The sequence below is a fragment of the Capsicum annuum genome, chromosome 12 (genome assembly GCF_002878395.1).
Source record: "Capsicum annuum cultivar UCD-10X-F1 chromosome 12, UCD10Xv1.1, whole genome shotgun sequence".
Lineage (NCBI taxonomy): Eukaryota > Viridiplantae > Streptophyta > Magnoliopsida > Solanales > Solanaceae > Capsicum > Capsicum annuum.
In genome coordinates, this window is record NC_061122.1 from 231,634,685 (window position 1) to 231,650,456 (window position 15,772).

The following is a 15,772-nucleotide window of genomic DNA, read 5'->3' on the forward strand; positions in this document are numbered from 1 at the left end:
TTTCTGTCTAAGGCTGACGACGTTAGCTGATAAGTCGTCAGAAATGTGATAAGCCGTCAGACAGGTCGTCACTCAGTTTCCAGGCTGACATGCTGGAGTAAAATGGGTATAACTTTTTGCTCTAATATTGGATTTTGGCGAAATTGGTATCGTTGGAAAGCTAATTTAATTATCTATCTGTTGGTCTATCATGACTCAAAAATTCACAGTATAACGAGATATATGCTCATTTGAAGTTGACTATGGCAATATCCTTTCCAAGAATTCAATCGGTAAGGAATGTTTTGATCCATCGGATAGCTGGGAGTTATTTGAAGCCTTAATATACATCTAAATTACTCATAAAACTATAAAAGAACCATGATGTACCATGCATGAGCTTGAAGCATGGTGCTAATATTGGTTTGGAATTTTTGGGGTATTACAGTATCCCACGAAATTAATTGAGGTGCGTAAATTGATCTGGATAGAGTTACTTGATACCTGTTGCTGATGTGAGGTGGCAGGTATCCCATGGAGTTGGTCGAGGTGCACGCAAACTGACCTGAATAGAGTTATCTAAATCCTATGGAATTAGTCGAGGTACCCGCAAGATAATCCGAACAAAGTAACCTGAAATCCCATAGAATTAGTCAAGGTACGCGAAAGCTGATCCGAATAAAGTGAAATTAGTCGAGTTGTGCGCAAGCTGATCCAAATAGAGTTACATGAATTCCGTAGAATTTAACATTAAAAAAAAGAATTCCGTGAAATTAGTTGAGGTGTGTGCAAGCTGATCCAAACAGAGTTACCGATATCCCGTGAAATTAGTCGAGGTGCGCGAAAGCTGATCCAGACAAAGTGAAATTAGTCGAGGTGTGCGCAAGCTGATCCAAATAGAATTACTTGATATCCCGTGGAATTAGTCGAGGTGCGTGCAAACTGATCCAAACAAGTGAAATTAGTCGAGGTGCGACACAAGTTGACCCGAATAGAGTTACCTGACAGAGTGAAATTAGTTGAGGTGTACGCATGCTCACCCGAATAGAGTTACCTGATATCCTGTGAAATTAGTCGAGGTGCGTGCAAACTGATCCGGACAGAGTATAATTAGTCGAAGTGCACTCAAATGGAGTTACCTGATGAAATTAGTTGAGGTGCGCACAAATTGATCCGAACAGAGTGAAATTAGTCGAGCTGCACGCATGGTGACTCCAATAGAGTTACCTGATATCTTGTGAAATTAGTTGAGGTGCGCGCAAATTGATTCAGATAGAGTGAAATTAGTTGAGGTGCACACATGCTAACTCGAACAGAGTTACCTGATATCCCGTGAAATTAGTTGAGGTGCGCGCAAGTTGGGCCGAACACCACGGTTAGTAAAAATAATCACATGAAGTTATTTTCATATAGGCTTTTTTTTAGCATGCAAGCTCTTCCGAATACCATAGTATTAAAAAAAAAAATTAAAAAATAAACAAGTGAAATAATTTCCTTATAGTTTTATTTTATAAAAAAAATTAGTGAGAGAAGTGTACCAAAACGGCATCGTTTAAAGCATTCCACCCTCCAATGGCCGCCCAGCTCAATTACCAACTCTAGCGAAAAAAATTTTCATTGGCCTCACTAAACAATCACTATACAATTTTTGCAGTAAATTGGAAAAAACCAAATGCTGATTTAGATTTTTTTCGATTTTTGGTGGGAAAAAAAATGATGGTATTACGATTGAAATTAATATATTTGGTGTGTTGTATTTTGTGTACATCGTTAATTGGTAGATCTGTGTGTGTTGCTTCTATAAACCATCTTGGAATTGCACCTCAAGGTTCGTATTCATTTTTTGATATTTTTCGTAAAGAATGATATTCATCTTTGCTATTTAATGAAATTGCAAATGACCCATTTCATGACTTCAATTTTTTTGTGGAAATAATTATCAGTTTTGCTATTTTGATGGAATTGGAGATGACCCATTTAGTGTGCGTGTGTGTGTTGAAATAATGGTTGATTGAGCTGATTTTGATGGAATTGGAGATGACCCATTTGTGTGTGTGTGTGCTGAAATAATGGTTACTTGACCGGTTTTGGATGGAATTGGAGATGACCCATTTAGTGTGTGTGTGTGTGTGTGTTGAAGTAATGGTTAATTGAGCTGTTTTGGATGGAATTGGAGAAGCAATTTGGTGATTTTAGAGTTTTTTTGATAGATAATTGTTTATTTTGTTATTTTTGATGAGCTATTTGGTGATTATGAAATTCTTTTTTGCAGAAATAATTGTTAAATTTGCTATGTTTGATGATCCATTTCGTGATTTTAGTTTTTCTAAGAAGAAAAGATGGTTAATTTTTGCTGTTTTTGATGGAATTCAGCTGACCCTTTTTGTGATTTCAGATTTTTTTTCGTAGAAATTATTGTTAATTTTCTATTTTTGATGACCCATTTCGTGATTTTAAAATTTTCCGCAGAAAAAAGAAGTGATAATTTTGCTACTTTGATGACAATGGAGCTGACCCTTTTAGTGATTTTAAAATTTTATGTAGAAATAATGGTTAATTGAGCTGTTTTTGATGGAGTTCAGATGACCCATTTCTTGATTTCAGTTTTTTTAGCGGAAAAAAATTGTTAACTTTGCTGTTTTTGATGGAATTGCTGATGATCTATATCGTTATTTTGGAGTTCTTCGTAGAAATGATCGTTAATGTTTGATGTTTTGATGGAATTGCAGATGACCCATTTCTTGATTTCAGTTTTTTGTAGTGGAAAAAAAATGTTTACTTTGCTGTTTTTGATGGAATTGCTGATGACTTATTTCATTATTTTGAGTTTTTTTCGTAGAAATGATCGTTAATGTTTGATGTTTTGATGGAATTGCAGATTACCCATTTCTTGATTTCAGATTCTTTTTGTAGAAATGATTGTTAAATGAGCTGTTTTTGATGCACATGGAGCTCACACATTTAGTAAATAATTGCTAAATTTGCTATTTTCCATCAACCATTTCGTGATTTTAAAATGGTTGTGTCTGAAAGGTTATGAATTGATTCACAAATTTAAGCGGATACAATTTGAAGGAATTTAATTCCCAGTTGAAGGGTGAATGGAATCCTAATAGAAAAAGCTTTTACTTTTCTGTAGAAATAGTTGTTAATTTTGCTGTTTTGATGGAAATGGAGCTGCCCCATTTTGCAATTTTCAAATTTTCTGTTGAGATAATGATTAGTTTTGTTATTTTGATGGAAGTGCAGCTGACCCTGTTTCGTGATTTGAATATTTTTCTGTAGAAATAATTGTTAAATTTAGCTGTTTCTGATGATTTTGTTGATGTTCGGTGAAAATACTCATCATGTTATGTTGTTGATTGCAGATGAGAATTATTACAAAGGTTTATCATCTGGTGCGATAAAATGCAAAGATGGGTCAAAGAAATTCACTAAAGCTCAGCTCAATGATGATTTTTGTGACTGCCCGGATGGGTCTGATGAGCCAGGTGTGTGTATGTTTATACATAAAATATGCTCTTACGGTGCATTTTAATCGACGAACTACGCGTCAGTTTCAAATATTGAACTGTGTAATCATCTAAGTTGTGCCGACTCTTCACTTTCGATGCTGCACCTGTGTCGGATTCTCCAAAAATACACTAGTTTTAGAGAATCCGACACGCACCCACCAATATTTTTGAAGAGTCCGAGCAAACATAGGTAACCATTAGAGAAACACTTCAATTTTATTTAGATTACCCGTGGAAACAGCCTCTTGCAGAAATGACCCATCCCCGGACTCCGTGCATAGTGGGGAGCTTTAGCTGCCCTTTTTAGCTTTGTCAAGTGCCCATCATGTGGGCAGAGGTGGAGCCAAAATTTCAACTTCATGGGTTTTGGATTTCAGAACGACTATTACAAATGCTAATAACTAGGTTTTTCAAATTTGATGTGTTCATATGTAGCAAAAGTTCTTGGGTTCGGCCTTACTCGTAGCTTGGATTCTACCTCTGCCCCTGCCCCTGCACACTGGAGCCTGATCTTTTATTAGTCGAAGCCTGTGAAAATATTCTGTTCGTGGTGATTCTGAGACTAGAAACCACTAGGAAGTAGGATCTCAACATGCTCTGAAATCAAACTGAATTGTATGAACCACCTTATCTCAAGATTAACATTTTCATTGATTTATTTTAGGTCCGGAACGATGCCATATTTCCCTACCGGATACTGAATTTTGCTATTTGTATTGGATGCCTTACAGTGATATCGATCCTTTAGTCGTCCATATGGTTAAACTAGTAGCGGCTAGCCTCTAACGGCTCTCTCTCTCTCCCTAGCCTCTCTCTCTCTCTCTCTCGCCTCGCCCCGGTCCACGGCCTTCGGCGCCGACCCGACCCGACCACTGGTCCCCGGCGTCGACCGCCGTCGCTGGCCGAACGGCTTTCTCTTTCTCTCTCTCCCTACCCTCTCTCTCTCCCGCGCCCCGGTCTCCGGCCCCGTCGCCGTCGCCGACCTACGGCGCCGACCCGACCCGCCCCCCGGCCCCGACCGCCGGTCACCGACGCCGACCCCCGTCGCCGAACGCCGGTTCCCCCCCCCCCTACCACTGTACCCCCACCCCATCCCCCACCCCCACCCCCCTCCTCCGGCGCCGGTACAACAGTCCAACAGCCGAAGCTCGGTCTTCAGCCGCAACCGCCGCTCGGTCGCCAGCAGCCGCAGATCCATCTCAGTAGCGAAATCCACCGGCAGCAGGTCGACACGGGGCTTGGTTGCCGGCTTGGTCTACAAGCGAAATCTGGTGACTTCTAACCTTTGCTTATTTCATTCTTCATTCTGCATTCTTTCATTCTTTGTATTATACTAGTAATTGAGTATAGTTTGGTTGCTGGAGTATTTCTTTGAATTTGTGTGAGCCTTGTATTACATGCTGCTGCTTTGCTATTACCATCGTTTATGTCTTTATATCTTTATATTATCTTTATATTCTCTTATACTTTCGTCTAGTTGTGGCTGTGGGCAGTAATGGGTGGATAGGGTCATGTCCGAGGGGGTTGGGGCGGGGGGGCGTGGTGGGGGCGGGGGATGAGGAAAGGGCGGGAGTGGGAGGGAGGCCAAGGTTTGGCCGCGGGGGGAGTAGTGGAGGGCGTGCGGGTAGTGACGGTAGGCTGAGGGTTGAGTCTTGGAATATAGGGACCCTGCAGGGCAAGTCCATAGAGCTTGTGAAGACCCTTAGGAAGAGGAGGATCAACATTGCGTGTGTTCAGGAGACCACAAGTCCATAGAGCTTGTGAAGACCCTTAGGAAGAGGAGGATCAATATTGCGTGTGTTCAGGAGACCAAGTGGGTAGGGTCTAAGGCTAGGGATGTGGATGGTTACAAGCTGTGGTACTCTGGGAGCGAGAGGCGTAGGAATGGAGTTGGCATCTTAGTGGATGAAGAGCTTAGAGGTCAGGTAGTAGAGGTGAAGAGGATCAACGATAGGTTGATGACTATTAAGTTGGTCATTCGGGGGTTTACCCTGAACGTGTGTAGTGCCTATGCGCCGCAAGTGGGATCGGAGGGGGAGGAGAAGATGCGGTTTTGGGAGGCTTTGGAGGAGGTGGTGAGAGGCGTGCCTAGCTCGGAGAAGATTGTTGTAGCAGGAGATTTCAACGGGCACATCGGGGCGCTACCGGGAGGCTTTGGTGATGTGCATGGTGGTTTTGGTTTTGGGGAGAGAAATGAAGAGGGGGCTACCTTATTGGAGTTTGCGAGGTCCTTTGGGCTGGTGGTGGTGAACTCGGGCTTCCCGAAGAAGGACGAGCACCTGATCACCTTTCAAAGCGCGGTAGCCAGGACCCAGATTGACTTTTTGTTGCTTAGGAAAGGGGATAGGGCGTGGTGTAAGGACTGTAAGGTCATCCCGAGTGAGAATCTTTCGACCCAGCATAGGCTCTTGGTTATGGATTTGGGTATAAAGAAGAATAGAAAGAGGAGGAGTAGGGAGTGTAGACCTAGAATTAAGTGGGGCGGCTTGACGCCAGTGAATGCGTGGGAGATAGGGGAGAAGTTGGCGGGAATGGGGGTGTGGGAGTGTAGGGGAGACGTGGATAGTATGTGGGATAGGGCGGCTAGGTGCATCAGGGAGAATGCAAGTGAGGTGTTGGGGGTTTCTAGGGGCCGGGCCGGGCACCATCAGGGGGATTGGTGGTGGAATGAAGAGGTGGAGAAGAAAGTGGGGACCAAGAAAGGGGCGTATGCCAAGTTGGTGGAGAGTAAGGACGAAGAGGAGAAGCGGGTAAACAGGAAAGAGTACAAGTTAGCGAGGAAGGAGGCTAAGTCAGCAGTCACGGCAGCTAAGACGGCCGCCTTTGAGAGCCTATATGCAGGGTTACAGGGGAAGGGAGGGGAGAAAAAGTTGTTTAGACTCGCTAAGGCTAGGGAGAGGAAGGGTCGTGACCTCGATCAGGTGAGGTGCATTAAGGGGGAGGACGGTAGAGTGTTGGCGGAGGACGGCCACATTAAGAATAGATGGCAGTCGTACTTTCATAGGCTCTTGAATGACGAAGGGGATAGAGCTATTGTGTTAGGGGAACTGGAGCACTCAGAGGAGTGTCGGGATTTTAGCTATTGTAGACGTTTTAAGGTAGAAGAGGTTAGACAGGCTGTTCGCAGAATGCGAAGGGGTAGGGCGACGGGGCCGGTGAGATACCGGTCGAATTTTGGAAGTTCGTTGGAGAGACTGGTCTTAGGTGGTTGACGGGATTGTTTAATGAAATCTTCAAGACGGCAAAGATGCCCGAGGCTTGGAGGTGGAGCACCATGATACCTCTTTATAAGAATAAGGGGGACATCCAGAGTTGCAACAACTATAGGGGGATTAAGTTATTGAGTCACTCTATGAAGATCTGGGAGAGAGTGGTCGAGGTGAGGCTGAGACGGATAGTGTCTATTTCAGAAAACCAGTTTGGATTTATGCCTGGCCGCTTGACGACGGAGGCAATTCACCTGGTACGGAGGTTGGTGGAACAGTATAGGGAGAGGAAGAAGGACCTGCACATGGTGTTTATCGACCTGGAGAAGGCCTATGACAAAGTCCCCAGGGAGGTGCTTTGGGGATGCTTGGAGGTGAGTGGAGTACCGCTGGCATATATCAGAGCAATCAAGGATATGTATGATGGAGCGAAAACTAAGGTGAGGATGGCGGGAGGAGACTCAGAGCATTTCACGGTCCGGACAGGGTTGCATCTGGGATCTACTCTTAATCCCTTTTTGTTTGCAGTGGTGATGGATGTGTTGACGCGGCGTATTCAAGGGGAGGTGCCGTGGTGTATGCTGTTTGCAGACGATGTAGTTCTGATAGATGAGACTCGAGGGGGTGTGAGTGACAAATTAGAGGTGTGGAGGCAAACCCTTGAGTCTAAAGGGTTCAGGGTGAGCAGAAGCAAGACAGAGTATGTGGAATGCAAGTTTAATGACGTGAGGCGTGAGAATGAGGTAGTAGTGAAGCTGGAATCACAGGAGGTAGGTAAGAGGGAAAGTTTCAAGTATCTCGGGTCCGTGATCCAGAGTAACGGTGAGATTGACGAGGATGTCTCGCACCGTATTGGGGCGGGATGGATGAAGTGGAAGCTCGCGTCGGGGGTGCTGTGTGATAAGAAGGTGCCGCCTAAGCTTAAAGGCAAATTCTACAGGGCGGTAGTTCGTCCGGCCATGTTGTATGGAGCGGAGTGTTGGCCAGTTAAGAACTCCCACATCCAAAAGATGAGGGTGACAGAAATGCGGATGTTGCGCTGGATGTGTGGGCTGACTAGAGGGGATAGAGTTCGGAATGAGAACATCCGGGAGAAGGTTGGTGTGACACCAGTGGAGTGCAAGATGCGGGAAGCCCGATTGAGATGGTCCGGACACGTGAAGAGGAGGGGCATGGATGCCCCGGTCCGTAGGTGTGAGAGGCTAGCGTTGGATGGTTTTAAGCGGGGTAGAGGTAGGCCGAAGAAGTACTGGGATGAGGTGATTAGGCGAGACATGGAGCAGTTACAGCTCACCGAGGACATGACCCTAGATAGGAAGGTCTGGAGGACGCGAATCAGGGCAGTGGACTAGGGCCAGTCTGAGTCGCTAGTATAGGGAACTACTTGGTGGGGGTTTATTCCTGTTAGGAGTCCGTGTCCCATGTTTTATTGTGAACCTGTGTGCTTTCCTCTGTTTTATATTACTTATGGGTGCCGTATTTATGTTATGTAATCTTGTAACCTTGTGCTGTGCTTTACTATGTGTTTGTGTGGTACCGCGTGTCTTGAGCCGGGGGTCTATCGGAAACAGCCTTTCTACTTCTTCAGAGGTAGAGGTAGAGGTATGGACTGCGTACATCCTACCCCCCAGACCCCACCAGGTGGGAATACACTGGGTTTGTTGTTGTTGTGTATTTTAGGTCCGGAACACCATAGTTGGGTTTGACTATTTGAATCCTCTATATACATTATGCCCTATTGGACTCATTTCTTTCGAATGCTAATAACTAGTCATTTAGCCCCAGACCTAACTTGTGGGATTACTCCGGGTTTGTTGTTGTTGTACTAATAACTAGTCTTTTTAGAAAATTAAGGGTTTATTTTCGCAGCAGAGACAAAAGTATGTTAGAGTTTCATTTTGTGTTGAACATTTTTTTGCCTTTCTTTTCTGCCTATAAGTATAATGTGTGCATCTTTTTGAAAGTTGTTTGTCCTTGGTGATTGGTTTGCAGGAACTTCGGCATGCCCCAACGGGAAGTTTTATTGCAAAAATGCAGGACATGTTCCTCAATTCATATACTCATCAAGGGTTAATGATGGCATTTGTGGTATGAATCATCGCGTTCTTGCCTTTCTGTATAGTGTCTAATTAACATCTTTATCGACATCACAGTGCTAAGTGTGATCTGCAATAGTGCATCTTTGGTAACGAAGAAGATATTTGAACAAAAACTTTTGCACAACATGTATCATTCATATTCAGGACAAGCTGAGTTTCATAAAGTTTCGGTTCTTGAAGAATTCATTGTCAGTATAGGATATTACTTCTTAGATAAATAGCCATTGTAGAATGATTTCCATTGCCTTTGGACTATCGTTGAAAGTCTTTTCCTGTCGATTAAATCTTATTGATGCATATTACATGTTTCTTAACATTGTTGGTTTACTTTTTTCTTAATGGCACAAACGAGCAGATTGTTGCGATGGGAGTGACGAGTATGATGGTAAAGTTAAGTGCCCAAATACATGTTGGGAGGTCGGTAAAGTTGCTAGAGATAAATTGAAGAAAAAGATTGCAACATTTCAAGAAGGTATAACTGTAAGGAGGAAGGAAATTGAAGAAGCTAAACTTGCAATAGCAAAAGAGGAAGCTGAAATCTCTAAGCTGAAAAATGAGGAGAAGGTACTTAAAGCGCGGGTTGAGCAGCTTAGAGGTAAGTTCTCTTCCGCTCAAGTAAAAATGTACATTAGAGAATTATCATTCCAACTTGATGAAACTAGTACTCTAGAATGGGGTCGCTTTGCATATCTCTTTCAAAATGGTTCCTTCTGATATTAGTATTTTCTATGTTATGGTACAAAATGAAACAAGCATAAGTAGAAAAGAGGATGGATTTCATTTCCTATCTTTCCTCTTTTATATGCTACGACATTCCTAACTTGGAGAATTTTTTTTTTTTGGCATAACATGTTCTTTAGGAACCCATGCTAAAAGAATTGCCTCCATACTGCCAGCCTAACAGCTGGAGGACTATACTGGGTTTTTTTTGTTGTACTTCCAGCCTCGCAAAGAAACACACCTTCTTTGGTTCTTCATGAATCCACAAAAAGTACAAGGAAAATCATTGTTTCCCCTTCTCAAGCTCTCTTATAGGCCGATCTTAATGTGAAGAAACCATTTCTCTTTCCAGCCCCGTTCAATAGTCTCTGTACATCATTGATATCTTTTCCCTGTATAAGAGCTCAAGTAAGTTTTGAAGATATACCATCTCACAATGCTGCGATTTCCTGAATATGAGGTTCTATACAACTCGCGTTCTCTGCTCTCTGCTCCCTTGTATGATTAACAACTGGTTCCATTTATTGGGAAAAGATATTAAATGTGGCGAAAATGCATAACCCAAGAAGTCATCTCCATTTGTTTCCAAGAACATACTCTGGTATCTATATAGTACATCTCCACAAGGCTACTCCACCAGATAAAACACATACTGTATTGATACGGGAACGATCTACGAAGTGCTAAAACAGTCCACAACACAAGGAGAAACCGAGAGCAAGATAGAGACAAGTCACGGCAACAACGTAAATACACGAGATAAAGAAGACAAGATACAAACATACAAAGTGAAATAAGATAAGGGATAGGCAAGATGACATAAGATCTTACGAAACAATGAGAACCAACACGTGTATTAAACGAAGAGACCCTCAAAGTCGCAATAATCAAACACCAATCTTCTTACGGTGACCGCTAAGGGAATCAACTCACCTCAAGAACCACCGTTTCTAAGCAAATGTCAATATTGGCTTTTCCAAGCCCTAAACTACAATAGCTTTTCCAAGCCTTAACTAAGACTACACTAAGTTGTTCTACTCTCAAAGAGAGGACTTTCAATGTTTCAATATTTCATCATTCATAAAAACTAGTAAGAAAAGACCTAAAGGAGACTATATATAGCCTAGCTTATTACATGGCAAAATGACCAAGACACCCTTAATGACCAAGGGGTGGCCTTGGTGTATTGGAAAACACTATGAATTGTCCAAAATGCCCGTAAGGCTAAGTGACCAAAATGCCCTTAATGAAGGGAGCCAAAACCGTGAACCAACAAAGTGTGGTCCAACCTAAGAGTCCTCAAGTCTTCAAGGGTCCAAGCAATCTTTCACACTCGGGTTTGTCCAATGGCATGCTCATAACGACCCCTCCAAGCATGATCCCGTGCCCTCCATATGACCAAAGCTTGATTCTTCATGTAGTGACTTTGAAGGATATCATCGAAAGCTAAGGCGGCCATTTGACTTGTATCATGTATCACGATTGATTTTGACCATAGAGAACAATTTTCAAAAAGACTAAAACTGTTCATTATACATATCTTACTTGTTAATTATAGGGAATATTCTGAGTAGACACCTAAAGGTTCACTTATCGGAGACCTTGTAGAAATTAGAAGGCTGTTATTATGTTCAATAAGGTATTTTCACCTATGTCAAGTAGAGCAACCGTCCAGATTAGTTATTGTTATTATCCTTGTCACTTTATTTGTTATTCATTTTCTACAAGTGACGTGAGAAAAGTCCAATGGTTGTGTAGTTTTTGATATTTCATGCACTAATGTCTGATTCTCTCCAAGCAAGATTTCGACAATTTGCTTGTAATCATTTCTTATAAGTTTCACTTCGCTTTATCTAGAGAAAAAAGAAGCAATAGAGAAGGCTGAGGAGGACGAACGGTTAAAGAAAGAAAAGGAAGAGAAAGCTCGAAAGGAAGCTGATGATGCTAAGCAAGAGCCAAGCAAAGCTGAGGAGAAAACTGATGTTCAAGAAGAAGCTGTGAAGACTGGCATCCATGATAAGATTGGCCTTTTGGAAGACTCTCCTTCCGTAAAGGTTAATTGCTTATCTTTATAGCTATTACATTATTAGGTGATGTTAAACACTTACAAAAGTAGGTAAGGGTATCAGAATATTTTATGGAAGTAGATAGTGGAACTTGGGAAAAGAGATTTGGTCTATAGACATTTTTTTCCTTCACATGTTTTAGGCATTTGATTCTCCACATCTATGTCGCATTCTAAGTCGACCATTGTTTTTGGCTTTTTAGAAGTCCAATCTATCAAAACATCTTTACGATTTTAGAAATTAATGCTTTTTCGTGGGTATATAATTTGGTACCTTTACTTGATTCTTCTATAGAAATGTTTACTAGAAGGAGGAGGGTTTCAAATTCTCCCCATGCTTAAAAAAAGACCAGGAAAACTGATGTGATCTAAATTACATACGACTTAACAGAAATTAAGTTACTTCCTCTCCTCTATCAATCCCTCATTCATTCCTTCTGGCCTTAAAAGTGAAAGGCAACATGGATGTTTTATGGAGATTCTAAGTGGTCTGAAGCAAGTATGGCTTAAGAAAGTCAAGTGATTTCCCCAATACGTCATTCGTTCATGCCTTGTGTCCTTGAAAGTGAAAATCAATGCTATATGTTTAGTGGAAACGTTCGCCTAGGGATGCCACAATTTTCTTTCTTATGAATGATTATGTAGCCTCACACTGCATCATTAGCTCTTAGAATAAGTAAAGGTATTGTATTCACATTTCAAAAGAAGGCTTCTTTTCGCAACTTACATTTGCGGCTTCTGGAGATCTTCATATTTGAAGTTTTTTTTTCATGCTTGTAATTCTTGATTTCTTTATACTCTCACCTCTTCTTTTTGTAGGTTTCTTAGCCCTTTTGCCTTATTTTACTTGGGAAAGCGCTGTTCCCTTAAATGTTAAGGATTTACTTAGTCGTGGGTCCATAAAAGTGCAGAACTGCTCAGACAAATGCATTTTTATGGTTCCAGAGATCCTAATGTTTCTCTATTTTTAGTGGTGAATCTATTTTAGAATTCTCTTTCACAAGGATATGCAGCATAATTAATTTGGTTTTTGTGACTGAGAAGTGTTATGCCCTATTATGCCTTGTACTTTTCTTTTTGATAAAATTCCGTAATTCATTGTGGGATGTGCAAATTTGGCTCCAGGGAGGAGTACTATTTTTGTTTTGAAATAAAACTTTTCACTTCCCGAGAGATTTAGAACTGTGCATGCTTCTGGAGATTTAAATGACCTTGAGCATGAAGATATGGTCTATTAGTAAATGCGGAATTGACTTTAAATGTTCGTATATCAACAATATAAATTATCTCCAAATTTAGTGCTGTAAATTCTCTTGTATGTTTCTTTTCTGGTCAAAAATAAAATCTCCTTTATGTGTTTTTGTTGTTGATCTAGTTCCTTTATGTGTTTTTGTTGTTGATCTAGTACTTATGTAATATATTTATTTATATCAGGATGCGGTAGAAGGCCATGACAAAGCTGCAGATGAAGAACAGCATAGTGACCATTCCGTGAACGATGAGTTTCCTGTAGACGAGGCAGAGCAGGTGCCCAAAGAATCTTCTCAGGTTTGTTGTCCTTGAGAAGTTCAAGTTCCATCCCATATGAAATTGTAAAAAGTATTTGGGGTTTATCATGATTAACCAGCATCTCATTTTGTACAGCATCCTGAAATAAAAGAAGAGCCGGCCCCTAACAATAATAAAGCTGATGTTAGTAGTGGAAATGAGGTACTATTATTGATTTAAAACTCCTCTTTTGCTCTATCTCTATCTTCACTCTTTTTTGTCTATGTTGGGAGCTATGTAATTATTTCAATTGGTTTGACCTAATTTCTTTCAATCTAATATGAAATTCTTGCTTCTGATAAGTTTCTCCAGAAGCAGTGTACATTTTTTTTTTTTTAATTTTTTAATAAAGTTTTGAACTATAATTAGAGCAGTGTAATTTAATATGCTAATATGTGGTGAAGTTCTAGGAAAAGGTGGTGGTTGAATGAAGTTGAGGTTCACAACGTGGAGGTCATTTTTTTAGTGTGGATTCCTGAATAACTTGCATTACTGCGATAAACAAATTTTTAGCAGTTTGTGATCATTTAATAAGTACTTACAAGTCTCTATCCAAAGGCACATTGCTTTGCACAATTTGTTTGGGATGAGGTAGACCTGTCATTGTGTAGTAGGTATATAGTGTCTTGATCATTCGTCAACTATGAATTGGAGTGCATATTCTGCTATTTCAATGATGAAATGTGTTTATTACACACTTTTCTCTAACAATTGAACAACTTTCCAGTTTTGAGTTATGCTCAAAGCCAGGTCAAGCTACACATTTCAGTTCTTCATGAGCATAAGATCTTTAATGCATTTTTTTTGAAACTGGGAGATCTTTAATGCAATTGGACCGATATTTAGGTCAGTCAGAGTAGCATGAGGAGGTTAAACCGGTGATCTTAGGAACCTGCACCAGAAGTGAAATTCCTAGTGTACTTCTATAGTATTTGTACGTTTAAAAAGAAAAATCTTGAGACCCAAGTCCCGTCCAAGGCAAAGTTCCCAACAAAAGGTGGAAACCTGCCCCGGGGGAAGGGGTGGGTGGGTGTTGTAGTGGTTATACAAGATCTTTTTTCCTGTTCATTCTTGATTGTGGTTATATGTTGGTATTTCATGTGCAAAGGGCTAAAAAGCATATGGAACTTGTCACTGTTGGATGGATAGCACTAGAAGTAGTTAAGGGCTTGACTGAGTAATACATATGGGATTGAGGGGCGCTAGAGTAAGGTTGTATAATTTGTTTTTACTGTAGCTTTGGAGTAATTGCATGTACCGAATTCTAGTGCATTAGAGAGACCTAATTTTAGTGCTCATGTATATCTGCTTTGTGTACTAAGGTGGTATGAGAATAATGGTCGCAGATTTTGTTCAACGATGTTAACAACCTTAATCCGTGACTCATTTTTATGTTTTTAGGAGAAAGATGCAACTGAAAATACAGAGTCACTGTCAAACGAAGAGTTAGGTCGTGTGGTTGGTTCTCGTTGGTTAGGAAAAAAGAGCGAAAAGGAAACTGAGTCAGTTGGTGCTGGTACAGATAGCGACCATGATGAGGCGCTATCTGATAACCATGAAGAGGAGCATCCTGGATATGATTCTGATGTTGATGACCGCAAGTATGGTGATGATGATGAACACAAGTATGACGATGATGACAGCGAGGACCAAGTCGATGATTTTGCTGGAGAGGACCATGATTCAAGTTCTCATAAGTCCGATTCTGATTCTGATGATGATTCTGATTTTGCAGGTATGCAGGAAAATAATTCTATTGCATTTGATGCTTACAGCTAGTACTATTTAATTGATTATATTTTAATTATTCAGATACCACAACCACAACTAGTCCTTCGTGGACGGAGAAGATACAACAAACTGTAAAGAGAATTTTGCGGTCTGTCAATTTGTTCCGCACTCCAGTGAACATTTCTGGTAGTAACTGAGGTTTCATCCAATTTTCTGCTCTTTATTTTTAATGAGAAGAAAAGAAAAGTCTAATGAGAAGGAAAATGATGTATGGTGTTTCGTTTTTGCTCTCATAGATGCTGACAGCATACGCAAAGAGTACGATGAGGCGAGTGCTAAGTTGACAAAAATCGAATCAAAGCTATCTAGCTTGAAGCAAAAGTTGAAACAAGATTTTGGTATAGAAATTCACGTGCTTGTTTTTATTAACATTCTTCTATAACATACCTTCTCTAAGAAGGTGAATGATCTCGCAATGCTTATTGCTGAACCAGTAGTCTGTTGCAGGACGGGAGAAGGAATTCTATTCATTCCATGGTCAATGTTTCGAGAGCAAGGAGAACAAGTGATAAATCTTCCATTATCTTGTTAATCTAAGTTTTAGTTAACGTTTTACTTTTTAGGAATATCTTTACTAAGTTATTCTTTAGCGGAAACTAACAAATGTTTATACTTCAGGTACACATACAAGATTTGCCCTTTCAAACAAGCTTCCCAAGTTGAGGGCTACAGTACAACTCGTTTGGGGTTGGTTCTTTAACATCTTAAACATGCATTATCTGAGTCCGGCATCGTGAATTATAGTTGATTGTCTTTAAAGTAGCAGACAAACATGACTTGTACAGTTGCACTGCAAATCTAAGTTGCTCAGACTCTCCAAAAATGTGGCCGCAACCGTGTCGGATCCTT

At 40.9% G+C, this 15,772-nt stretch overlaps 1 protein-coding gene across 1 annotated transcript; it reads left to right on the top strand.

The window, feature by feature from the left end:
- Positions 1-1,511: 1,511 nt before the first annotated feature.
- On the top strand, positions 1,512-15,610 carry LOC107850797 (glucosidase 2 subunit beta; the record flags this gene model as incomplete). The annotated part of the gene is given in 12 exon segments (XM_016695559.2): positions 1,512-1,807; positions 3,348-3,470; positions 8,693-8,788; positions 9,155-9,394; positions 11,377-11,573; positions 13,019-13,132; positions 13,229-13,294; positions 14,534-14,867; positions 14,945-15,049; positions 15,160-15,261; positions 15,371-15,428; positions 15,542-15,610. Coding segments are annotated over 12 exon segments (1,619 nt in total), but the record flags the coding sequence as incomplete, so codon positions are not given.
- Positions 15,611-15,772: the final 162 nt, after the last annotated feature.